Source organism: Vanellus vanellus (genome assembly GCF_965231255.1).
Source record: "Vanellus vanellus genome assembly, chromosome: 5".
NCBI classification, from domain to species: domain Eukaryota; kingdom Metazoa; phylum Chordata; class Aves; order Charadriiformes; family Charadriidae; genus Vanellus; species Vanellus vanellus.
In genome coordinates this window covers 43,150,925-43,178,851 of record NC_138910.1, presented here as the reverse complement: position 1 = coordinate 43,178,851, position 27,927 = coordinate 43,150,925, and the positions used below count along the sequence as shown (strand labels likewise).

At 38.7% G+C, this 27,927-nt stretch overlaps 1 protein-coding gene across 3 annotated transcripts in view; it reads left to right on the top strand.

Moving 5' to 3' along the window:
• Positions 1–27,927, top strand: part of AGAP1 (ArfGAP with GTPase domain, ankyrin repeat and PH domain 1) — a 384,460-nt gene that overhangs the window by 190,323 nt on the left and 166,210 nt on the right. For all 3 annotated transcript variants that reach the window (XM_082483168.1, XM_082483167.1, XM_082483166.1), the window contains exons 8-9: positions 1,553–1,708; positions 6,641–6,733. In XM_082483168.1, the coding sequence (XP_082339294.1) occupies positions 1,553–1,708; positions 6,641–6,733 (249 nt within the window). The remainder of the gene's footprint in view (positions 1–1,552; positions 1,709–6,640; positions 6,734–27,927) is intronic.

Genomic DNA, 27,927 nt, shown 5'->3' with positions numbered 1-27,927 from the left:
TCTCGTGCCTCTTCCTTTTTATCCTTTGCGGCTTGAATTTAAAAAAAAACCTAATAAAAAGGGCAATTTGGAAAAGCCGGAAGAATCAGAAGAGGACTGGAAATCATTGAAAGAGATTTCAACTGGATGATATAAAGGATTGTCTCCTATTTGGCTCTCCTTCAGAGGCTTCATCATGACTGCTTGCAACTTGAAATCCTGGTCCTTATGCTGACCTCCAAGGAGTGTGGGACAAGTCCCGTCATGCTGCCCCAGAGGACTGCCTCCCCTGTACGGCAGCTTAGTGTTCATGTAAGACCTGTCACTAGTGTAGCAGTGACACTGAAGAGTAGACACTGGAGTCCCTGCTTTTCCTTCTGAGCTTTACCTGGTGAATTCCTACCTACAGCAATTAAGATGAGGCCAAGTCACATGTTACGTGTCATGGGAGAATCCTTCTCCTCAGGCATCCTGGAAACACTCTCTTACCCTCTTTCCTCCCTTCCTTTAGGAAACTTGTCTGCTTTAAAGATGTTCTTTCACTCTTGTGTGTGCATCACAGAACTTTTTATGCCCCCTCATCAATTACATGTGAGCTGCTGTCCAGGCCCTTCACCCACTGCTGTTCTTCTGGTGAGCTTTTCGTCAGCAGCGTACAGAATTTTCCATTTTTGCCCTGCCTCAGTCCCCCATCAGCGTACACAGTGTATCCTCAAACAGTATGCTTGTATTTGACAGGAAAAAAATCTGTAATTTTGTCTTTTCAGACTACTTCCACATCCTTTTTAATGATGTTTTTAGTACTCATTGATGTCGTGTAATAATTAAAAAGAAGAAAAAGACCACAAGATTTTGTTCTTAATCACCTTTTGGTTCTTTCTATTTTCCATTTTCCTCACCTTCCTGCTATTAGTACTTGTTACCTCAATTCATTGTTTTATAGGCTGAGTGACTGCTGTATTTCTTGCAAGACTGTGATGTAACTTTACATTTTTGGCTACTTTTGATAAATTAGAATGTCTTCCTTTAAAGTTTTGAATCTCTGTACCAATGGCTTCAGGAAATGCGTTGGGAACTATCTTATCACTGTAGTAGCCATTTTACAACGTTTACTTATAACATTATTTTAATTTCCTTGATTAGCTCTCAGTGTCTCCAGACTAGGATTAAGTCTAGCAATGCAGCTCTGTGGCACTAAATACACTTTCTTAGGCTTGAGGCAGAATTTCGCTTCACAGTTTCGAAGTAGAAAACCAGAATTTAGCCTTGCCCGAATGTTTTGCTTACTCTTACACGAGTAAAACAAATGCAATTGTTTATATCCAGTTAAGGCTATATTGTGTAGAATGAAAATGTCATATCAACAGAACTAAGTTTTCAAAAAATAATGTCAGGGAAAATATTTAAGGGCTTGGAATAGAAGCGTGTGGAAAAGTGGCAGTAGAGCAGTCCCGCTGTGTTCCCAAGCCTAGGCTGCTGTTCTTGCACATCAGGACTAAATAAGATACAGCTGTGGATTGTAATTTCTTGAAAGCAGTGTATCACTGTTTAAAACTAACTTTAATCCTTGCAGACCAGTAATGGAGGAGGGAGTTTAAGTGATTATTCCTCCTCTGTCCCATCAACTCCAAGCACCAGCCAGAAGGAGCTACGGATTGATGTTCCTCCCACTGCCAACACACCAACTCCTGTCCGTAAACAGTCCAAGCGCCGATCCAACCTCTTCACGGTGAGTGAGCCAAGGGAAGAGACTGTTGCTGTATTTTACATAGTGCTCTGTGGTGACGGCCTGAACTTCAAACCTGTTGAGTTGAGCTGGTCTAATCCAGACAGAAGTGTTGAGATTAATCTGGAGGCTTGAAAACTAAAATATCTTAGAATTCCCGTGGTGCTGTTCTGTTCGAGAACTTAAAGAGAAACTAAATGCAGTGAAGTTACCTACTGGGAATTGCAGTGAAACAAATGAATCCGTGGTTGAATTCTGGAGCCTTTGTCTGACTCTAATTCTCAGATCTGTCTAGATTCCCTGGTTTGGCAGTAATCAAAGAGAAAGATGGGCCTCTGCTCCCCAGTCCTGAGCTTATACTGAGTAATACTGCTGACTTGAGGCTTTCTTCTCAAGTCTCCTGTGTTGGTAGAGAGGTCTCAAGATTTACCATGGGAATACCATGCAGTACTGGAAAATAACTACTTCAGGCTACTTTTATGACTCTACAGTCACAACTCATTTTTCATTTCCAGGGTTAAAAGACATGGAGATTAAAAAGATTATTTTTTTTCTTCTCAAACCATCTGGTTTTTGCTTTGTTGAGAGGCAAAAAAACCCAAAAAGTACTAAATGGAAAACTTGACTGGTCCAATATGATAGGTCTTTGTTATGCTTGGGAAATGATAATGAAGCCTTGAGTGATGATTTCTTTAGTTTAGCAGTCTTGCCGAAAGCTTTGGGATTGTGTTGTGTTCGTAATTGTGGTTCTGTAAGCAGTTTTTTGACACTCTTGACATGCTGTATAGCAAACTCAGAATCCCTGTAGGCTTGCATGTAAGTCCTTTGGTAACTGCAGCTACGTGTCAGTTGCGTTTAGAAAGCCAGGTCTTCCCTGTCATCATAAAACCTTTATATTTTTTCTATTTCAAAGGTGATGTCATGTTCACTTCCCAAAGCTCGCTTGCTCCTTGGTTGTATCCAGGGAACCACATAGAAAAAGGGTGAAACCATTTCCTTGTACTCTAAACAAAATCTGACCTCAGCCTTTAGCAAGTAGAAAGCTTTAGTTTTGTCATCGTATTGGAGCACTGAGTGACAGCACAGAGTCCCAGGGATCATATTTCACGTGCCCATCTCAACAGTGATATTTTGATTTAAAAACTGTAGGTCTTCAAACTCCTCCAAAGGAATGAAAATCATGCACTTGTGTTTAGGTACAAACATTTGGGTGCAACCCAACAAAACGTGCAAAAATGAGTGGTAGGTGAAAACATATCCAATTTTGACACTGATATTTTATAGCAATCATGTGGATTTCCTGTTGGTGGGAATAGTCGCTGCTGTTTGGACATACTTGGGAGTTACTAACCCCACTAGGTGTCAGTGTCAGTCCAGAAACTGCCAGCAGAGTAATACCTCTGGAAATACAGCCGAGACGCTACAGCATCCCTTAAAAGCATTCGCCGACCATTTCTGGTCTGAAGGATGCATAAAATGCTATAAGGGCTGTAGAGATGTTGTTGACATTTGGGAAACTGGGGTTATTTTAAATTGGAGTTGGTGTAAATTTGAGAAAGTGAATACAGAAAAATATATACCATCTACGATCGTGGAAAAAGGTTTGAGAAGAATGTTAAGTCAGCTGCGTTTGCTGGAAACAAATAGACTAAAGCTCCGGTTCGTGAGAATAGCATAGTAAGAACCAGATTTGCTAATACGAGAGGATGTTGATAGCTGTCTTAATGTCTAATAACTGGGGGAAAACTGGGGAGGAAACAAGTCCTGTGGAAAAAAATAATAATTTGACTTTCCCGAATTAGTTCTGTCTTTTGAGATCTGGGCATATTGAATGTTGTGTAATGAGTTGCTCTGTAATCTATGTTCTGAAGTATTTAACACTGACCCTGCTGTAACCCAGGTTTCATGCCATATCAGCCAAGTTATAACCTGGAATTATTTAATTGAATAAATAGATGACCAGTATTTTCTGTCTAGTTATGAACAGAGTGCATAGTCAAAATATTTTATGTTTAGCTCTGGGTTTCTTGCTGTGCTGCTTTCCTAGCCTGTTACTTGCTTATACCTTTATCACTTAGAGAATCAAATATATTTCTGTTTAATTGCAAATTACTCCTTGTTATCTAGCATAGGTAATATGTTTAGTTTCCTACATGAAGATCTTTTAATGTTGGAAGAAAATTGGGTTAAGTAGAGAACAGATGTGATTGATTTTTTTTTTTTTTAAAACGATTACAGATTTTGAGTTGGAATAGGGTTGAGAATGTTAAGCATATTCATGTTTAAGTTCATTAAATGCAGTATCCGATCTTTTTTACTTTGAATATTAATATTTACTGTAAAGCTATTAGTGCAATATTTGACTTTCTACTTAAGTTATATAATAGATCAAATATTAGCAGAAGGGGTAAATGTCCTTTGTTTTGTGCAGTGTTTTAACAAGGACAACTAAATAATAGTGTCTTGCACAGGTAAGGATTTAAGATGCATATGAGGGCCGCTTCAGCAAAGAACCTATTAGAATTGCGTTCCAATCCCGTATGGGGTGAATGAACTTCTGGTACAGTAAGAGGCATCTTCTTTCCCATATTCATTTTACCTATCTTAAATCTTTGCAAAATTGCAAGCAAGATTTTTTTTTTTTTTTTAATTAAAATGAACTCTCTGTGTCAGTATATACTGTTAGAGATCAGTATTCTTAATTTTGGGACTTTCTGGACTGCTGATACAGGATTCTGGTTTTGCCCAAACTTGGGTGCTGTATCCCTCTGGGACTAAATCTTATTTCACAGACCTAACTTGGGTAAGGTTTTATGTTGACGTAAGTCTGCGTATCACTTCCAGTGTAAAGGAGAAATGAGTCAAATTATATTCATGCAGGTGTTTTAATTTTTTTGGACTTTTTCTGGTTCGCTTGAATGAAGTTTTAAATAGAACGACTTAATATGTTGATGAGACATCAGAAAAAGCCCAAGCAAATGTTGATTCAGTATAGTTTAGAATCTGTTTTTTACAATGTAGGATGTAAGATGCATTGTGTGTGTCATAGGTGCAAAAGCATAAAAGATCAGAATATATCTTTTATTTCACTGCACGATTTGTCTTTATAAATAGCAGAGCCTGCTAAGATTGTCCCCTTGAAAATTTTATGTATTTTGTGGTTACAAGCAGCTAGAATAGAATTTGCCTAACACAAATTCCTACATTTCTATGCTTTTGATATTTGACAATATTTTGCATATAGATATTTCCCTTCTTTATGGAGGTGTACATATTTCCAGATGCAGTTACTTTCACAGAATGGAAGATGTGATAATAAAAAAATGAAAAATAGTGCATAGATATTTAGCTTGCTTTTGAAAAGCAGGATCCTTTCTTTAAAAAAGTCAAATAAAAAAGAAACATTCAAGTTGACAACTTCCCTCCCAAGGATTTGGCTACCCTTACTGAGTTTCTTTAAAATGTCACTTACGGGCACTTTGCACCATTGAAGCATTGTTTTGCCTTGTATTATTGGGAAGTGGCACTTTCAGATTCAGAAATCTGTTTTGAAGGACGGGGAACAATAGTTATCCTGAACATTGGATTTCATCCCTCCCACTTGTTTTGCTTTCTTTCATTTATTCTTTGTTTAATTCCCCGGCACGTCATTCCATTGCCCCGAACCATAGTAACTAGTGATAGGAGCCTGCTCCCGGCGGAGTGGGGAAAGCAGCACGGGATCCCTGCTGGGTAAATGTGTTGCTTAGAATGGTGTTACTTGAAGTCCTCCTCCATGGGTTTTCTCCCTCCCCTTCCCTCCTCTCGCGCCTGAAGGCAACTGGTTTGGGAATTTTTTTTCTTCCTTCCACCCCTTCATATACTATGGAAAATGGATATTAGCTATCCGCAATCCTAATTGTTCTCCTAATTTCAGTGTCTTTCGAACATCTTCCACTGAAAATGAAAAGTGGGATCTTGTGTCGCTCTGGTTTTCATTAACTTCCCATTGTAGTGCTGGACATCGCAAATGTATTCGTTTCATATATCATCTCTGATTTGAAAAGCACATGAAAATGTTTTCCCATTTTCGATATTGTGTGAGTAATGTTCCTATTGAAAAGTAATGGAGTGAAGTTGTCACTTGTCAGTTCAGTTATTAAGGAGGATGACTCTCAGGTCTCCTTTTTGTAATAAAATAAATCTGTCACAATCATTATGCTCGTGCATTCTTTCACAATAATGGACTGGAAATCTCGAACTTCTTAAAATTACTATATAACTTTATAAAGCCATGAAGTGAGCACTGTGAGCTTACTCCTAGGGCAGTTCTAGCCTTATAGAAAGCCAAGATCAGGCAATTCAGGTTTTAAACATTGGTTAAATTTTCCTCATGCTGATTTTTCTTCATTGTGTTCAGATAACTTTTTCAGCATCAATCACTACCTTTTCTTGCAATTCCAGCTTTCTAACCATCCAAAAGTAGAAAGAAATTAAAAGTTAAAGTCAATATGATCAAAACCAGCATCATGAAATCACATTTCTAAGTACTTTATAACAATTCTAAAAAACACACAGATGTAAGTTAAATGTATGCATGTATATATAATTTTTTTTAATGAGAAGCTGGAACCTTCATTCTTCTTTGGAGCTGCTATTGGAGACTTCAGAAACATGTCCTCTGATCTGCTGGGTCTGCAGGCAGTAAAACTAACTCTTTACACCCAAATGCCATTTCAAACAAGTGGATAGTTGAAAATTAGAGGCGGTGTTTTAGTGTTCAGAGTTTGGGACAGTTGTGTACTTCTGTAGATTCTAACCCACACCTTTTGAGTCTATATTTATGTGTCAAAATACTTTTTTTAAAAAAAAATTGCTTTTAAAAAAAGGAAAAAAAGCATCCTCTGTGTGAACTGCTATATTTAATGGAGCACAAACTTTCTCTTTGCTCTGCAGTCTCGGAAAGGGAGTGACCCAGACAAAGAGAAGAAGGTCCTGGAGAGCAGAACAGATAGCATTGGAAGCGGTCGTGCAATCCCAATTAAACAGGTAATGCCGAAATATACTTTTTTTTTTTTTTTTTTTTTTTTTTCCTTTCGGTAGTTGGAGACACACCTCGGGTCTTAAGCACTCTGATGGCGGGCCCATGCGCCAAGACGCGTTTGATGTGCTCTGGTGATGAATGTGGAAGTCACTCACTTGACATCAATTAGGAGAGGTTCCTATGTGTATTAAAATAGGATCATTAGAATAAGAAGAGGGAAAATGTGACAACAGGCCTAATGAAGTGCAGTCTGCCGGCCTGCATATGGAGCGGGTTTCTAGGCTGTGCTGGCTTCAAAGCTGCCTTTGTAGAGGGGGCTTTGATTGGGCCGTGTGCTGCCAGTCGGCGGGGTAAATCAGATCGCTCTACAAGAGCCCCTTGTGATCGCAGAAATAGCCTGATGTGGCCCTAATTTGCTACTGCAGACGGACATCTGAACACAGTTTCAGGCTGGTTTGTAACAACGAGGCAATTAGTTGTGATAATCATAGCCGGTGTGTCAGCTGTGCGCTCTTGTTTGTAATTTGCTAATGAAGGAATTGTAACTTTGATTAGGTTCAGTTTCATTTAGACCTTATTATATAAGAGAACATTTACAGCTGTAATGTGTGGCCTTAATTAAACTTCCTCATTACACAACAGGACTTGAATTCAAGGATTTGTTTTGGTCTGTTTTACTAGCCTAGATGCACTTTCATTAGCCCGGAAACTCAATGCTAAATTGTAGCTGTGAACACTGCTTTGAAAGGCAAAAGCAATGCCAGCATCTGATGCGAAGTATTTAGGTGAATGAGATCATTTACTTTCTCAAATTAAATTACACTGAATTCATGCAGTTAAGAACACCGTGCTATGCGTTTGTACAGGATGCTTTACAATAGTTTCTGTGATAGCATTTGCAAGTATTTACTGTTGTGTGAGGTACTTTGCTGGAGGTAGCAAAAGTGCCGAGGGAAGGGAGCTTATCTTCTTCCCGCGTGGTTGTTTTCAGTTTCGTTTGGTGGCTTTCCTACCCGCCAGAGGGTCACTTGCCTCTTCTCATCTTTCCTCAGTCCGTGCTTCATCTTGTCAGGTAGCCCTAGGTCTCCTGTTTGGGGGTGGGTTTATATGTTTGGGGTTTTTTGTTCTTTTTGGGGGTGAGAGGGAGATGGTTTTGTACCCTTAACTATTTGCAGTGATTTTCTTTCTTAAAGGCGGTTAAAAAGACCTTTTGGTACCATCAGGCAGCAAAAGTGCTGTCGTGTCTGTGAATCTCTAGTAGAAAAATTTTAATCAAACACACTGCAATTCAGAAGAGCAGTTTGAAACCAGATAAGCTGAGTATTTGGCTCTGCATTCAGGGGAGGAGATTCCAGGCATTTAAAACAAGATACAATTTTTTTCCTACAGCTTTTGTATGGTATGAGATGGGTTAGACCAGCTGGAATTCTTTTGGGTAATGCTAATTAAACAAAAGTGTCTGTTAATGCAGTTGAGAATGAAAAACTGAGGAATATACTTTTCAATATTTATTCAAGGCATACATACTGTTCTTTTCTAAAATGCTGTTGTACGAAATTAGGTTGATTAAAAATGCACTTGTAGGAGGAGTATTGTAAGATAAGCGTTTTAAGTGTGATTGCACTATACCATGTTATAATGGAATAACCCCTACAATCTCTTGAATTTCTGTATTGAAAAATTCTCTCTGCAACTCCTACTTGTATACTGAGTATGACCAATCTTTTGGGAATGTGTACTTCTTGTTATTAATCCCAATTATGGTAATTTCATTTTGTCACATACAAGTAATTATCAGCAAATATTGAGCAGGTCTGTAGTCAGCAGTTACATCCTATTCATCAGAGTTTTGGAAGGGTGGTAGAAAAAGGGAGCTTGAATGGCATGCAGTGTTGTAGGTTGGCTGATATCAGTGGTATTTCACATCATACTTGTGTGTCATTCTTAAAATTTGAAATTTGATATATAATTCATACTGACAACGTTTCATTACTGTTTAAAAACATACATTACTTTGAAGTAGTGCTTGATTACAAAATACACTATTTTAAGCAGAAATGGCTCCTGAAGTTTGACCAGGGGGATAGCTTTTTGTCTACCCACTATTTAGATGGAGAACTCCTATCAGTAGAGGTGGCACAGAGGTAAATTGCTGTTCTTGGTGGGCTCTACAGGTACCAGATACTTGGAGATTTCTCTGAGGCAGTAGAAATTCCTGCTAGAAAAGATGGCATCTCTCTTATTTTATGCATTAACTGTGAATAAGACAGAGGGATGTAAAAAGGAACTTTTTGACCTATAAAACTTTAGTATGTCACACTACTGTGCTTCTTGCAATGAGAGACTGCTTCTATCACGATTGGTTGTGTGACAAATGGTCAGGGAATAGAAAGAGAAATTTGTTTTCAGGAAGTTGAATGGAGATAGTAGTATTCACAATGTTGCTGTGGGACAACTATCTTATTATATCATTAAAAGATTTTTTTTTTTCTTTAAATCTTATTGTCACCGTGTTTTCCAATGTTTGTCCTCCTATGAACCCTAAAGTCACAGTGCTGCACTACCCCATGCTAGAATCGTGAGTAATCTCCAGTTATGTTAAACGTTCTCAGACTTCTTTAAGCTGCTGTTGAGCAAAATGCCTTTGCTGGCTTCATGCACATACTCTTCTATTATGTCTTTGGGACATTTTCCAAAGCATGCAGTGACCAGGCCTTTTTAATATCTGTTGTCAGTACTTTGTTTTGTTCTCTGTTGGTTCTTACTCTATGTGCATGGCAGATATACTTTAAAAGGACTGCTGGCCACTCAGTGCTTCTGGTGCAAGGCGGAAATCCAAGCTCATACGTGTAGACCAGTGCTTCAGTTGTGTTGGTTGAGCTCATTTGCAGATTTACAAAAAAAAAAAAAAGTAAGTAGTAAGTTATGGTTGAAAAACAAATACAGTGGACTTTCTGTTCTCAGTTTATTGCTACTTGAAAAAAAGGTAATTACAAAAAAGCAAATAGAAAAAAGAAAAATCTTACTATTTGGATGTTGCCATCAGTGGCTTGGTTACCCAGTGTATTTTATGGTGCCTGTGGGTTGTTCTTATCTACCTAAGGTCTCCCAAAAATCAGAAATACTATTTCCCAACAAAACAAAATAAAACCCAAAACACCACCACCACCACAAAACCAAAACAAGTTAATTGGAGATTGGAAATGTTTTGGTTTTGATGGAGGAGAGAAAAAAAAAAAAAAAAAAAAAAAAAAATCTCTTCCAGAACTAGAGTTGCACATGAAAGGGGGGCAGAAGAGCTGATATTAGTCAAGTATGTTTGTGTATGGTGGGGAGAGCACAGAATAAATGTGTGAAAAAATCAGTTCTCTAGGAAGTGTAGAAAATATGATGATGAGGAGTTTGTCATTCATCTCAACTACATTTTTTTCATACATCAGGTCTGCATTGCAGCTGTTGAACTAACATAGGTATGGTTGATGTCTGTCATCAAAGTAATGCTTTTGTATATCTGGAGATGGTTTAAGCTGGAAGAGGAGTGGGGTTTTTTTAGGGACATTTAATTTCTCTCCTGGTTTCTCTCTAAATGCATGTACACAGCTTGTGAAGGGATCTACGCTGGCATAAAGAGTTGCTTATAATTCTGCATTACAGCCTTTCTGGGACCCAGATACCGACCTACACAGCTACTAGAGTTTGGTACGGTTTTTGGTCAGAAGCAGTCAAGAGTTGCAACGTGCTTCTGAATTCATGTTCTTGGTCCCTGAATCCCTGAGAGTTTGGGGGAAATAGGTAAAATTGTAAATGGCATATTTCCTTCCAAGGGAACACCTCACTCCTTCAGGGCTTTATCCTTAACTCAAAGCAATCCGGTTGAAAAGAGTTAATGTTCTTATTCTTTCTATCCTTTCTAAGTGTTAAAATCACTTTTCACTGCAGTGCTAAATATGGTTTTATTGGGCTAAGCCATATAAAACTGTTCTGACGAACCTTCTTGCTCCCAGGAAAAACCCAAAATGTACGCAATGAAAAGCAGGTGTGTTTTTAAAATGTGGCTGCTAACTTCTGCCAAAATACTCCTAAAGTGAGTGAAATTTTGGGAAGGCCAGTTTCCCAGGGAGGTACAAATATCTTCTGCTTGAGTAGTTATCAGAATGCCTTAAATCCTGTGCTTTTAGCACCCTTTGAGAACTCTGAATGCTGTAATTTTCCCAAAAGAAAAAAAAAATGTGAAAGAATGGTAAGATAGCATGTTTAATGCCTCTAACGCTTTGGACGGCATTATAGGAGACTGCAGAGCTTCTTCACTTTTGCTTTGTTACGTGTTACAATCTAACTTTGAAATGATTGTGTTTTAATGTAATTGTTCTTTCTGCAGTCTCGCTTGTATGCTATTTAAATATATTCTACCAATCAAATGGAGTCAGAAAATGTCTGGAACAATATTAGCCCAAAGTTAAAATCCATAGAAAGTTCTCTACTTCCAAGAAAGAGGTGCTTAAACTAAAAATATTCTGCAGCATTGGTAATACTACCCTTAAAGCAAACTTAGGATGAATGGCTTACTCTGTTTGGAGTATCCACTGTGCAAAAACATTTATTCTGAAAACGAAGAACATGTTCCTGGTAGCTTGAGTGAATATTTTGAAGCATGTGTTAGGCTGTCCAGTTTAGGGTGGCATACTTTCTGGGACGAAGGGGGTTTTTTGCAGCGTTTTGGGAAGATTACTTTGTTTTCGGTGGTCTTGCTAAATCTTGTAGGGCTTATTCAAATAATAATAAAAAAAACCCACAACAAGAAAAATAAAAGCAAGAAGCTCAGCTCAGCGGTGAGTGGGCTTGTCATGTATTAATTTTTCATTGCTGTGGAGAATTGTACATACATAATCACTTGATTGCAGTGGGAGTTAGTGAGCTCCTGTGGTGTCATTTGCATAAATCTTGTTAAGTCAATGGCAGTTAATGAAGTACAAATGAGCCTGGAGAAGGTGACATGCAAATCGTGGGTGGCAGATGGGAGGTCTGTTTTTGGGATGGCAGCTGTGTGCTCACTTTTTTTTTTTTTCTTTTTCCTCTCCTGCCCCCATCCCCCCCAGATTAGAGTGTAAATAAATACATAAGAGCTGGCCTTGACTTTCTGCTTTCAGACCTTCTCCTATTTGCCATTTGCACTTAATCGCAGATGCTCATATTATTATATAGTCCAACTATATAACCTTGACTGTTATTTTACCAAAAACTGGTCAAAATAGATTTTGACAGGTTGCCTCAACCCTTGGCTTATGCTGGGAAGTGCTGCACCTCTCATGTCCCCAAATTCCTGCATCATTCAGGAATAGCAAACTTGAAATCTGGATTAAAAATAAATGTTCTAATGGTTAACGTTATGCTGATGACATAGTGAAAAATTTGCCATCCATGACTTGCAAAGGTGAACTTAAGAATCCATTCGCTTCTCTCAGTTTGCAAATGGCTGTAATAATGGAGAAAGTTTAATACCTTATTCGGGCTTCACTTTTCAGTGATATTTCAAATGACCTTCTTTGCCTACCAGCTTGGTGTATTTAAGTACATTAAAATAATCTTACTGAAATTAGGTTTGGGGTTTTTTTGTTGTTGGTTTGGTTTTTTCACTCTGAACTAAAAATGGTATAGTTTTTTATGTCAGGACTAAGATAGGGGCTTTGTCAGCAAATGGAGGTGGCACCACTTTTCATGAAGAAGAGTTTGCTTCCTGGATGCACAAGTTGCAGTTTTTCCTTAAGATGGGCATAAACAAAACTGGAACTTCACAACGTATATCTGAATTTTATAAAAAATGGCATTAAACTTGGCAAAGATAACTATTTGAAAATACTTTCAACAAATGTGTCCTGGTTTGAGGTAAAACAGAACCAATTTTGTTCAGTAACTTCGCTTCTTAGCTGGGCCTCTTCTAACAACTGAAACTTTGCATGAAAAAAAATGACACTTTGGTTAAGTAGCTCCTGAAATAGTTGAGAAGCTGTGTTGTGACTTACGATCTCTTATCAGCAATTTTTTATAAGTAAATTTTAAATTGAGTTGTGTAGTCCCAAAAATTTCCTATTAACTTTTTTCTTTCAAGCCTGGCCATTGCGTTGCCAATTTTCAATCCTTTCCCTAGTGTCCTAGCCTTAGAAAAATGTAACTGAAGCAATTTGTCAAAAACCCTCCTACTCAGGGAGAAATCTTTGCTATTTTTAAGATGTGCTTAGTGCCAAAATATGGAATTTTTATTTAATTATGGGGTTTTGATAGGGAACGCTTTTCATACATTGTCTGTGTGCTGCTCTGTGGAAAGAATCTCTGGGAAATTGAGAATCACTTTATTTCTCAACTATTTTTTCTTTTCCAGCCCAGTCTCACCTGAGCACTCCTCGTTTAGATTGCCAACACCTGCATAGCAGCCACTGGCCTGAGGACTTGAGGAAGTGCCTTTCAAATAAAAGGAAAGGATTTCAATGTAGTTTATCTCAAACCTTGTTTTAATTTGACTTAGTTTTAACATTCACTCTTGATATCTGTCTGGGGAGGAGCTTTGCTAGTAAACTCAAGCAGTTTGCTTCTTCCGACCTGATCAAACAAACACTTTGCAGCAGCCGTCTGTGCTCTGGAGGGCGAGGAGGAGAGCTGCAGGGGGAAGCAGGATCTTCTGGTACCAACCGTTTTCCTTCCGTCCTTCAGCATGTCCAAACTTAAGCGGTCCATTTGCATTTCTTCCCTTATTTCTGACCGCTAAATTTCCAGAGTTGTCTTTTTGTAACCTTTTAGCTCGAATAGGTGGGACTGAAGCACATTTATTCCTTATTAGTCTGCATTACTCAACTTCAAAAAAAGAGGCTTTTAAAGCTTAATTTGGATTTTAACGGACTTTGCCCCATGTTATCTTCCTGACCTCCTGTCCACCTACTACTCTGTGCTGCTCCGCTGCCTCCTTCCCTTCAGTTCCCTACAGGTGCAGCTGCTCCACTAGTGCTTTTCCTCTTCCTAACCTCCTTTTCCTTGGTTAATTTTTAGCTCTAGCTGGAGTGTTTATGTGTACAGTAACAGTTACATGATTCTTCTGTGGAATAACACACAACACTGTGTTATCTTGGTCCTTGCCGTTGAACTAGAAAGAACGTCATACCTGAAATCTGTTTTCCTCTAAAATACCCAGGGCTGTCTGCACAGCTGTTAGAGCGTTTCAGCAAGTATGGCAGTGTCTTGGAAATAGGTTTTGAAAAGAGATAGTCTGCCACGTCTAGTCAGTCAAACTGATGTCCCTTAGTCCTTCTCGCCAGCAGAAGAGCACTGTAATGCTTCAGGCAAGTGTCAGACCCGAGACCCACCACCGTCATAAACAACAAATGCTTTTTCCAGCAGGTTTCCTGAATGTAAATGTTTACTTTGAGTCTACCAAAATGAGAGAACAAATAAGCAACCATCTTAGCGTCTATTCTTGCTTAATTCATATGACTTGACAGGGCAAAAGAAGACGGTATAGCATGAGCAGGACTGACACAGAACGCTCCAGCTAGTGCATTAGCAGGCCCTGTGACCTGTTGGTGAGCACTAGGCCTCGTCTTATTGCTTATCTCTTCCGCCTGCATACAAAATCAGCTTACGTTATGAAGTAAAAATGCCTAATGCATGTAATGTCCAAAAGAAGGATGGCACAAAACACCTGGAGGGCGCACACACCTCCAGGATTTACTTGCCTTCATTATAGGTGTATCTTCTGTATCTAATGCACCTTTCTACAGAGGTGCTACCTGCAGAGCTCCTGCACCAAAACTCCTGTTTCACTGACACGGAGACCCCCCACCCCCTGTGGTACTGCTTCTGCTTCATCTCCTATGCCAAAGCATTCACCAAAACTTCTGCAGCTTTGGATTTTATTTATTGATGTTCATTTAGGCTTCTAAATAGTTGTTAGCAAGCGGGTATCTGTGTCTCCAGAGAGTAGCTTTCCGAAAGACAGAAAAGATGACAGTAACAAAGAACTGGCAGATGACATAGTTTTATTTATTTATATCTAGCATGAGGTGTAATTTCCTCTGTCACACTTCTGCCTAATCACAGTAATCAGTATCCAGATCTGCTTGTACAAACACGAGGGTATGGTTTTTAGCCAAATGCTCTTAGTGCTGAAATCTTCTGTGTAATTCCTCCACAATTGTTTATAATCAGAATATACACATTTTGCTGTGTTTTTAATTAGCTGATTACTAGTTATAAAATGTTTTGTACTCACTGTGGTTCTGTAAATTGTTAACTGGTAGCTACCAGTATAATTAAATATTTCAGAGCACTTGGCTGTGGTTGCATTGAACTGTGAAGAAATAATGTTATATAGCCAATCAAAAAGAGATACTTGTAAACTCATTTAAAGCGTCAGAGTGTGTTAGGACTATCATGGTGATGCTTATTGCAGGAGAAATTAAAGATACAGTTTTGTGCTAAAAGGCAATACAGAAATTAGTTCCTGAATTAGTTGTTAATTGATTTGGTAATTCCCTCGGGTCTGCATGCTCTTTTTTCCTTTTTCGTTGTTGCATTCAGTTAACAGTGACTATTCCCAGTGCACTTGAAATATTTTTTCCAATTAGATCAAATGTGCCCTTACATCAAAGGAACGGCTACAGCTACATGTACCTGCCTGGAATAATGTTTCATTTGACTGCGAAAGCTGGTTTTGTATGTCTTACTGTTGATGATTTTCAGATATCATCCCACGAAAAGTGGTAGTCCTAAGTATTTGGCATAAAATGGCATTTAAAAGTTCCTGGATTTAATGGAATTTTTTTGCAGTTTCAGGAAGCTTGCTTTAATTTGTACCTCTCTGATTCCAAACAGTGGAAGGAGATGAGAATACCATGTGGTTCAGCTCGATGTGCTGCTCTGTTGGACAGCTGGCACAACCCTGTGAGCTCCAGGTGTTAAACCCTTCCCTACCCGAGGTTAAGGTTTCTACCTGCTGGTCCAAGGGAATAGCCCCTTCTGGCCCTTGGCCAAAGCAGGCAGGCCTGGGCAAGAACCTCAGCATCTCTCAATCTGAGACAGTTCTTCTTTCTTCTCTGTCTGTCAGTCTGTCCCACCGGGTCATCTGCTTTCTCCCTCTTTCTGGATTCTACTGGTTCGCCTTCCTGTTGTGTCTCAGGGTTGCAGGAGAAAGCAGGAATTTGGCTCTTGGGCATATAAGGATTGAATTTCTACCATGTGTCTTTTAGCTGGTCTCCTAGTATGTGAGAGTCCCTAAAACATGAGTTTTCTGTCTCCCATCTTACAAATAGCCCTTATTTTATCTCTAAATGCCTTCAAAATTGTGGAGTGATAGTCCCAAACGCTCTGTAAGACCAAGGGAGCAGCTTACAGGTGCTCCACAAACATATTTATTTTTATCTACTTCCAATTAATGCTTGGTAGGCTGTTGAGGTGATGGGCAAGAGTTGTAGGGACCTTACAGTAATGCTATTTTCCTAAAATTTAAGTTTACATTGATGTGTATATTGCTTTCACACTTCTAGAGGTCTATAAATGAGATATTAAAAACAAACTTTTCACATAAATTAAATTTCTATCATTTGGGTTTTTTTGAGTGCGTATGACTGACTTGAAGAAGCTACAGCTATTGCTGAAGCTAATAGGAGCCTCTCGTCCCTCTAATGGCAACAAGCTGGTGGTTTGTGAATGAATTAACCAGTTTCATTTCAGGGTGACTTGATTCATAACTCTTCCCAGCTCAAAAAATTTGTCTTTGTGATACAATGCATGTGATAGTAAGCATAGTATTCTATTTTTTACTGAATTTTACTTGATAAATAAAAGTATTTAAATGCTTCTTAGTGTCTATTTTGGCAGGGGGCACACAATTTCATAAATAATATTCTGTTTGTCTGTATGACACAACCTCCAAAGTGAGCAAAAGGAGAGAACATTGCCTTTTAGGGCAACGATGAAAGGTGATAGTATAAAACAACTCAAAGAAAAAATATGAAATTTTTTTGTTTGCTTAATGTTTTGATATCCGTGTTAATGACATAAGAGCTCATAGATTGCTTATGATTGCCAGTAAGAGGTGTTCAAGTTCATCTGCATTCTTTTTTTTAATCTTATCCAAGTGTTATGCTCTTACTTGTTTCTTAAAGAGATAAGGAAAAACTTCTGGGTTTGACTAGTAGCTAGTGATTTCCTAGCTGACATATCAGGTGTGATTATAGATCTTGCACATCATTAAGATTCATAAGGAGATATTCCAGCTTTTGTTTGGCATAGAATGTTGATCAGGTTAAGCATCCTTTGAGAGACTGTGAGAAGAGAATGGAAATAGGGAGGAGGAGAGTGCCAGAAGTCCTATCATCTGCTGCAGAAATAATAAAGCAGGAGCTTCTTTTATATAAAAAATATTTTTTTCTAAATAAAGGCAAAAAAATCCACCTGACTGTATGAAAGGAGCATCTGCTCCTTTCATAGGATAAACCAGTCAAGGATCAATTTTCCAGTGTTGTGTTCATAAGGGAAGGGAGAGAGTATTTGTTTTTTTATGAGGCTCTACTGTGAACATCCTCATCTTGTTTCACCCATTGCTTGATGACAGCAGATTATGGCTTCCCCCAAACTCCATGCTTTTGGTCCCTGTAACAGTGCAGCAGGTAGGACTGGAGCCTGCAGAAAGCCAGCCTAGCAGTCTCTCCAGTGAAGTTTTGGAGAATTTAATCCACCTGGGGTGGTCTCATCCTGTTCTGTGTGCTGGTTTATTGCAAATCCTGGAGTGCATGTTGAAAGTAAGTACAGAACATGGTGAAGAGTTGTCAGAATACTTTGGGGGAGAGGAGGAGGGAATGATCGAAAGCAATGTAGGTGTAAAATAGAACATCAATAAAGAAAGCCATAATACGACTTTAAAAAATTTATTAGAATTTTCCAGTGCTGAAATGGTGTAATATATCAAGGTGGCATCTCAATGTGACATGCAGAGGTTGACAGCAATGAGGTCACTAAGGCATCTTCAGTGTTGCCCTTAGGCTAAGAACTGGCCCCTGGCCAAAAGCCTTTGGCTCAAGGTGGTTGTGTCTAGATGCTGCTTTAATAGTTGCATCTAGAAAATGCTTACAAGAGGCATTCTTTTTATTTGAGCCATCTACATCTACCTAGATAAAAAAAATCTACCTTAAAAAAAAAAACCCTACAGCATCACTCAGTGGCTTACTAAGTGCATGATTTTATAAATGGAGAGTGGAAATAATTGACCTTTAGTTGGTTTTTAGTGGATGACATCAGGAGATGCCTTCATAGTAGTGATCTCATTGAGTGATAATGATTGTAAAAAAAATGACTGCAAACTCTCTCAGGACCAAGATGTGCTTTCAGAGCTGTGCATACTGCTTGTTGGTTTTCAGTTTGGGGAAGCTTGTTCAAGGTATTGGTGCAAAACAAACACTCCTCTTTCAAAAATACTTCTGTTTCAAGGGGCTGCTGCTATTGGAGTTGAGTCCATGTGCATCTGGCCTAACTTTGGTGACTGGAGCTCTTCCTCTGAGGGCATGAGGAATTAGGCTGGAGAAGTGACATAACAAGATTAAGTAGAAAGCTTATGACAGTTAGCAAGTGAGACTGCCTGATAGACTTGGGTTGACACAATGATTATTAATATGTTGTAAAGATGTTTTGGGGATTCCACCATTTTTGTATGGTTGCCAGCAAAATGTTGACAGTTGCATTGTGGTTAATAAATTCATTTAGATTTATAAGCATTGTTTACAGAACCTGTTCGCCTGCTGAAACTCTAACAGCATCTGTTCCTTCTTACTAATTAACTGCTAATTACGAATGAGCTTTGTGTGTTTGTCAGTATAACTGGCTCATGCATTTTGTAAGGAACATTAACAAATTGATTTACATAGTGGTAAAGCAATCAAAAGAGTAAACTGAACAGCACGCATTTAAAGCCCTTTAGCCTCATTTTTTTGTACAAGGCAAACTTTGGACATTCTAAATATTTTCATAATTCTTTTGCTACCTTTTAATTGTGTGGTAATTGCATGTGAATCCGAATCAAGGGTGTTGGTCCAACATGCCTTGTTTCTTGTTCGTTTTTTTTTTTTTTTTTTTTTAAAAAAAAGCATTGCCACAGTTAGTATTTAAGACGTGAGCAAGCATTTATCCAGAGTATAAGTAGCAATTGCAAATTAAAAATAATAAATGGCATGAAGAAAGAATATTGCTTGGGGGGGAGCAGGGTGGCTTTGAAGTGTAGGTACTCTGACTGTACACAGGTAGGAAATGTAGGTACTCTGACTGCTTTGTTATTGATCTTTGAAATATTATGGAAGTCCTTGCACTTTTGTTAAAATACTGTTTTCTGTAATCCTACTTTTATTCTTCAAAAACCTTCTGACTGCAGTAATTATCAACACATCTTTAGAGCAGTCTCAGCAGACAGACCAGATGTTGGCACTTAAATATTTTTAATTGAAAGGGAATAATTCAGTAGTGCAAGTCTTAAACTAAGATTTTATTTATTTATTTATTTTGCATGCGTTAGAGCAAGGAGAAAAATGATATAATTGAATGTTGTGTTTATTATAAAGGATCTTTCATGTACAATAAATTGGAGATGAGTGATCTGATTATGGATAATATTTCACTTACAGTTGTCCTAGAGCTGTAAAGCTTGAAATGAGCCTTGTAACTAGTATTAGGGAGAAGACTGAAGTAATGGAAGTACACAGCTGCAGGATTTAGTTTCTCTGAGCAGCTTAATGTAACTGTGAGGAATACAGAGTGGTTTATATAGACTAAAACTTGCCAGAAAGACTCAATTGCTTTTTTGATAGAATTTCAAAATAAATGCATGAAGCAAACATAACAGATGTAAAATATTTGGATTTTATTAAAGCGTTTTGATACTGCCTTGCTGCATCTTAATTGAGAGTTTATCCAAATGCATTTGGCTAAACACTGTGATGTGGATTGAAAACGGTCTGTAAGATCGTAAACAAAAGCTAAAGCCAGACCATGGTCTGAGCTGGCTGGAAGGAGGACCGAGCTTTGTTCAGCTCTAGGGCTGGTGCCATTCAGCAGTGCCATTAGTGATAGTGTTGGAAGCGCAATCACGTTAGTCATCCCTAGAATAAAGCTGAAACACCATTAGAGAGAGGCACATCAGAAGGGGGACAAGGACTGGAGTGGGTGACTAAATTAAAAAGACGCAATTCACTTTGACAGAAGCCAAATCATCCTGATCTGTCGTAACTACTCGCATGTGCCAGACTTTCCTTGTTCCTTCATGTTCGCTAATGATAGCAAATTCTTGATGACTCATTGGGTGCTTTCTCTTACCGGTGCTGTGTCTGCTTTAAAAAGTGTATTTTCATCCTTGTTTAAAATAACCATGAAAACAAGGGCAGCGTGGTAGAATAAACTAGAATGGGAGGTGAACTCAGGCTAACCTGAGTTAAAACCCAGCTGCCCAAACTTTTGCAGATTTAACCCAAGTTTGGAAGGTATTCTGCCTTTATATCCTTATGGGATCTCACCAGGATACTTCTGCAATGACCCCCAGTGACAAGAAGCTGTGCATGTGTTTAGAACAGACAGCATTACACCCATGTTTGTGGTAGGCTGCTGCATGGGCAAATCGGGTGGCTTCCCTTCAGAAACCTGTGTCTGGTTTCTCTCTTGTACTCTTGCTGAGATACACCTGGCAGTGACAAGTGCCTGTGAGTTCGACTTGGGTTTCTATTTGAGAAGTGAATGCAAATGGTGGGTATGCTTTGAGGATAAAAAGCAATTGCTACGCAGTGTAAAGGAGATGCAACTTGAGCATGGGGAATGACAAGTGGACCATTTGAGAGTCATATACTGCGCGATGCACACAAGCTCGTTAAAAGACACACACTGATTAGGCGAAGGGTTCAAGGCAGTGCTGGGGAGAGAATCCTACCTCTGCAGCTCTAAAGTCAGATCAGTCTCTGGCTAAAGGTGTTTTCCACTGGCCACCATGGTAATCAGGGCATGTTAACAGTAGTGATGCAAGTTCCCATATCAGATCACTGCTTATAAGATTAGACAGCTAATTACAGATGGTTTAGCTAAGCTACAACAGAACAGTTGTAATTGTACATAGGAGTCTACAGTGTGTTTGCCAGGGAAAGGAGGTGTTGCTGCTATACTGAGAGATGCATGTGCACGTGTATGGGATGATAAGGAGGAGACAATTTCAGGCTTAATACTAAGAGAAAGCTTCTGGACTTTGGGGGCTATCCACCTGTATAATGTTCTCTTATAAGGAAACAATATAAGCTTGGTGACTTGGTTTTTCTTTAAAAAATGGGGGGGTGGACTTTCTTTTAAAAAGGGGGTGGGAACTGTTGAGACAGTGAGATTCTGTAGATAAGTCTGAGCACTGAGTATGTTTCTTTCCTCTTTATAACTAATATGATTCTTTGTCACAAAAGAAAAATACCAAGACGTACCATTTGCAAAAGGGTTTATAGTACAGTATATCACCCTATTACGAATGACAGTATTTAAATGGTTGGGTAGAGAACTGGAGAACTGCTACAAATCAAGTAGCTAGATTAACATCTAACGTTCTCTTCTCGTGTGAATATTTCGGGGGGGGGAAATTAAGAAAGCTTTGAGTGCAGGAGGTATTGGAAAGAAAAAATCAATTAAAATAGCAAAGAAAGTAGTTGAATTGTTTAGAAATCCTACTGTCTGAAAGTGAGCAATACATTGGAACATAGGAGAATGGGGACTGTTTAAGAAGGCAGGTATCATCACTGTAGGAATCAAAATTTTACAAGCTGTTTCATGGCCAAATTAAAAACAAAAACTTGTGGGGGGAGGGAGATACACTGTAAATCCTAGCATAAAAGTAGAGTAGTGAGCTTTGAGCAAATTGGGTGAAAACAAATTATTCTCAGGATGCAGACTGAGAAAGTATAGAAATATGTATTGCTGGCATGCTTCCTGTAAAATAAATACTCAAGTCTGATTCTTAAAATATCTGTGTATATTTATTTTTTTGTGTAAGCTAGGTCCGCTGAAGTACATAAGTTTTCAGATTTCCAGCACCACGTCTGGCGGATGAGCTGCACAAACCCTTTCTGCTGCAGTAAGAGAGCACGTGCATCCATCCATTGCTGAAGTGTACTCAACATTTTGAAGATTGACGTGTCAGTTTTGTTTAAGCTAATGGCAAGGCAAAGAACTTCTTCAGGGTACTTTCTGAATTGGCCCTTTGTACAGCAAATGTTGCTGTCAATTTGTAATTCATGGCAAATACTGTATTTGTAGCTGAGAAATAATACATGCATGATCACTGTTGTTAGTGCTTTAATCTTGCAGCACGGTGATTTCTGTAAGTAATTTCTAATACAGATTAAGTCACACTTAATTCAAATTAAGTGACACTACTTAATGTCAATACGATGTTGTGAAACAGGAGGTTTCTCACATGTTTATCGAGCACAAAGATTGCAAGCTCCCTGCTTCTGCAGAAGGTGAGGAGGCAGACAAAAGCAAGGGGCTTTAAAGGTAAGAGAAGAGGGGAAAGAATGCCAATGCGACGGATAACAGAATTAGAGGGACAGAATTCAAATGGAAAATTGTGCTGCTGTGAGAAGCCAGATGAGAAGCAAAATCTGTATTAAGCAGGTAAGAGGAAAGAGAGCAAATATTGAACAAAGACTGTGAAGGAGATGGGAAGTGAGAATAAAAACCAGGTGACATTTTCAGTAACACTAAAAATCTTGAGCATCTTTCAGAAAGTAGTACTGCAGTCCCTCGAGGCGTCTGGTTCTTAAGGTGCTGATGTCTTTAAGCATGAAGCATGGTGATCGATTGCTAGCTTGAAGCAATGCATCGGTGCCTCTGGTGCTCTGCTACTTCGGCACCTTGTCAATGCCTCTGAGCTGTTTCCAATTCAACAGTCTTAAGAGCTTTCAGTCTATAGATTTCACTAACATGCATTGGAGTTGATGCATGCATGCTGTCAGAGCACTGATTTTTCCACCGTGGAAATCTGAAGGCAAGACATCAATGTTAGTCCAGAATAGTTCTAATGCTGTTAAAATAATTGCCTAAAATACGTATGATGGGAATTTGAAACTGTGGAGAGTAAACAAAGAGGGACTTAAGAGAGTCAACATCTCTCTGCCTAGAGTGTAGAACACCTGCATGGGCTAAGGCTAATTTCCAGTGCAAAATCAGTTCACAGAAATACTAACATACTGGATTGAGCAAAGGGGTTCAGTGAGTTTGGTTATGCTATACAAAAGCTTCAGAAAGCAGTAGGTCTTTTCTGTGTAATACATATGTGTGCTTGGAGAAACTGTCTGCAAGAGAAATCTCATTACAGGCCTGTCTTAATTCAGGGATTGTAACTTCTAAAATCAGGTTTGTTTTAAGTTGGGTTTGGTTCATTTTTGGTTTTGCTTTGTTGTGTGTTTTTTTTGGGTTTTTTTTTTTTTTTTCAGGAATGCTTTTTTGGGTAGGTAATTTCTTCTCCGGACTTTCTGATTGGTGCCAGTGTCCTAGCCCCAAAGAGCTCTTGTATGGCATTGTCAGTGATGGCACAGAAGTTTCTTTTCTGTAACACAGTAGTGTTTGGGTACCTGGTTTGCTTTCCTTGGCTGTTGCTCCCACCTCCTTCCACTCCAACACTGAGACATGCACAAGGATAATTTTCTAAATCTGAAATCCTGAAGAAGATTATGTTGATCCAGGTAGTGGGAAAACTCTTACTTCCAGATGGGATGTACTTACTCATTTTAAAAATAAGTTTCAGTAAATGCTACATGAAGCAAAGTACACTGCTGTCCTGAGCAAACACATTAGCAAAGCCGTTTTATAAGATCCTGCAGCTACTTCCATGGTTTTGAATAATTTGGTGCCACAAGTGTTTGTATGCTTTGTATTGCAGAAGAAGTAGCAGTGAGCGCATAATTTTGTTAGAAATAGGATCTGTTTGATGTAGAAATTCTTGGGTTTTCTGGCAATGGGTCATCAGTCAGTAGGTAATTTTGCTGGCCAGCAAATTCTGCTGTGTAGTTTTTCTTTTTTTGTTTGCTTTCAGTTGTTCTAGGTTGTATAGATAACGCCTTTTACATTCGGAATTTTAAATTTAATTTTTGGGGGGAGATGAACAAGCGTCTCTTGGGTTTTGTATTAAAAATAGCAGTCAAACAAGTTGCAGTCCTTGCATCCCCAAATGAGAGAACAAAAGAAATGATCCATGAACAGTGAAACCACAGAAGACAAGGTTTTTTTCTGTGTGATGTTACTCTCTAACATGTTGATCTCGGCTCCCATGAGCTGGAACCCTCTACACAGCATCTCCAGTCTTCCCACCAGCAATGATCTACTGTCACTGTGGTCTGAAATTCCTGTTAAAAAAAAAAGAAAAGCACAAATTATAGAACATTTTTCACCTTGCTGTGTTTGAGGGCTAAGAAACAACATGTGCTATGGCTGGTACCAAGCTGCAAGCTCATGGTCCGTCCTCCTAGCAGAATAGGCCAAACTCTTAACTGCAGTCTGTTTTCTAAGTTAGGGACTTTCAGTTTTATGGGCAAATATGAAATTTCACAAAACTTGTCAGAACAAGCATCCCCACCCCTCTATCAAACTTGGTTGACATTGAACTTAAAAGTTATAAAGGACTGGAAAGATATGTCAGGTGTTGTCTTTTAGAAACCTGCTAAAAATGCAACTTCAAAGACCACTTTAAAATGCTTTTGGTTTGTGTACAACTGATAACGGTTACAGCATGCTTGCCAAAATGAGGAAATAATCAGCCTTTTCAAACATGGGCTTTCTCTCTTCCTGGACCTTTTCCTTGCTAATGCCACAGGTATGATTGCAACCTTAGCTCTGTCCCCGCTGGATGGAGTCGCCAGTGCTGACCCGTGCTGTTCTGTACTTGGGCCATTCTGCTTTCCATCTAACACAACCCTTCATGCTCTCACTTTCTGTCAGCAGGAAAAATAATCCTTGGGTTGCACACAGAAAAGAGAGAGCATTAATTTGAAATGAAGTGTGTACGTACATTTGTTTGGACCAGCTGTGTAGTCTGTCCTGATTTGGTTTGCTTTCACCGGTGTAGTCAGACTCACTCTTACAAAATCCTTTCTGGTATCCAGGCAGTAAGGTAGCCGCCCTTCTTTAGACGAGTGATGATAAATACCTTGCTATTCTTCCCCTGCGCAAACACATAGGGCCTGTAGCAGTTACCAGATAATAGGATTTCAATACAAGTGTGTTGAAGGGGTTTGTGATCTGTAGAGGTATCTTTAAATAAAATTTAGAAATAAAGAGGGGAGTGGGATATCTGCACACACAGAACAGAGCCATTTCCTTAGCCTTTTACAATTGTGCGTGTGTCTAACAGCCCTATGGCTTCATAAGGCTGTTGGGAGGAGTCCTTCCCTCAGACCTTCTGGAAGCTCATGTTCAGAGTTCAGAAGAGCATCCAGCCTGCCCTCCTAGCCTGGGGTGCTGTGCAAAGAGCAGGCACCCCCTATATCTTGTGTTAGAAGTTTGGAAGGATGGGCATAGGAATCAGGACTGGTTAGTTACACTTGCTTCCCATTTTCTTTAATTATCTACCTGTAGTGTATCTGTCCCTCATTAATGTGGATTGTGTTTGGTACTGTCTGTGAAGAGCTGTCACCATTAAACCAGTTATAATAGTAACAAATTAATGCATGTCTGCCCTTTTTCTTGTGTTGTGTAAAGAATAATATATTAGCGCGAACTACTTGGAGAAACCATGATTTAAATGTTTTAGCGACGCGATGTCTACTACATATCTGAGCGATTTCTAGTAACTTATTGGCACTGTTGGTTTTTTTAACATTGCTGCACGATAAATGTGACTTTTTCCTTTCTTTTTTGTTTTGAAGCTCTTTGAATTGGTTTCCTTTCAGCTGAAAGGTATCCCGGTGGTGATGGTGTTCGCCAGAGCTCTAAGTAAAAATGACTTTGTTCTCTGCTATGTTAAATTGGCTGGTTAATTCTGGTGTTATTTACCCTGTAATTCATTAGTTTTACTCTACCATTGGCAGCTGACAGGCTGTAATTTCATGCCTTGCAATAAAAGATGTCTCATAATCTGCTTCATTTAGCAGCAAGAGAATTTAATGAAATTAACTGCAGTCCTAATTATGCCAGTGAATACTAAAGACTGCTATCAAGTTTCCTCAGAAAAGGACAAGGTCCACCTCATGAAGGATTTAGAATATAATTTCCTGGGGAAAGTTGCAAATGTCTCCTTCTATTGGCCAACAAGGGCCAATTACAAGTGCCGATATGACTTTAATGAACTAGTTTGTTCTGAGTATATCTCCCAAGGAATAATAATTTTTTATTTTTGAGCAAGTTTTTAGAGGTTTCTCTTCTTAGAATAGCTGATCTAAGAGAATTTGTTATTTTGCTTCTGTTTCGAAGAATTTTTCCTTGTCTTTAGTGGTGCCTTATGCTGAATTCTAGCAACAGTGGAGGCAGCTCAGCTGTGCTATATACTTCAGATATGGGTGAAGATAGTGGGTTTTGTCCTCTTCCCAGAGGACATTAGACAATTTGTTCTTATATGTCATAATTCATTGGAAATTCATAGCTCAATTACACAAACACCACAACTGAAAAGAAATAAGAAAGCTCACAAATAAAGTTGAAAGAGGGCTGACATTGCATGAGGGGAAAAGAAGAACTGATACTGAGGAGCATTCCTAGGGTTGTGGAAACTTTGAGGCTGTTCTTCGTAATTTTGCAGAGAGTTTCTACTGTTGCATGCTTTTTTGGTGTGTATTCATAACTTTGTATCGAAAAGGTCTTTCTCTGTTTGCTGGCAGGCTCTTCTTGATTTGCATTCCAAAGTATTGGTTGATGTATTTGCCAAATGTGCGCTAACTGCTTTCTAAGCGCTGCCGCACTTAGACAACATGATGTGAAATGTAACCACCATTTTATAGCTTAAATGATGTTAAATGTAGTTAATTGGAAAAACTTTTAACTGCAGAGAATTTCCCTATGAATAGCCTTCATAATAACCATCTCACTATAAAACGCAAAATGCTTTGCTCACAAGGACAACTGTACTATAAAGGTGAAGTGTATTGATCGAATTACCTGAGATAATAAACTTCGGATGAATAACTCCTCTATTGATGAATGGGAGAAGTCTTCCTTTTTCCCTAATGCTGTTAGTGTGTTGGGAAGGCAATTGACAGAACAGTATTACAGTGTGTGGTTGTTACAAGCATAGTTTATATTTTTAAGTTAAATAGCTGTGTGAAATTGTTGATGGAGATTGGCATCGGATTTTTTTACTGTTTCTGTTTCTTTTTTTTTAAGCTGTAATTGGTTCAAAGTACAATCTTCTTCCTTCAGATAAAAAGTTATAGGACTATATAAAAGAGAATACGTATGGGGAGAGACTTAAAATAGTCACTATTTGCAACAACTGGTAAAAATGAATAAAGAGAGAGAGCAATGAACTTCTCTGTACACATTAGTGAAAAGTGAAGTAGAACACAACTGGATTCCAGTACTGGAGATGTGCGTACTAAAACAGGGAAGAGTTCAGGGCCCCAGAAAAGAGGAAGAAATGTGGTGGAAGGGAGCTTAGAAGCAAGTGAGGTGTTCTATTTTTCGTTGCTTAGCACTTCTTGCTTATTCCTTTGCTTTCTGCTGAATAGGGATTTCACGAATTTGTAACAATTCTGAGAAAGAAAAGCAAGATGATGGGTGTATCTCTCTTTTGTAACAGCTTGAGTTTCAGATTTGACCAGCTGTGTCAGCTACCTAGGTGACTTTGGATACATAAGTTGCAATAAACCTCATGCATACCTTTTTTTTATCTTTCACAATACAAATAGAAAACTCAATATTTTTATTCAATATATAGTAATCACCTGTAGTTGCATTTATGGGTGAAGAATTAAGTGACAGCTGAAAAGAATGGGATGGCTTTAAAAAAAAACTCATTAATGGAACATTGTGGAATATCCTCAGAATTGTTGGTCAAAGTGAGTAGAGACAATTACAGAGTATTCAGACGTGTATTCTTGAAATGTGCTATATGCCATCAAGTAAAAAAGACCAGAAGTTAAAAAGAACAGTAAGGAGCTGATCAACTGTAGTATTCATATGACAAGCTTTAAAACTATTGCCCAAAAAGAAAAATGTT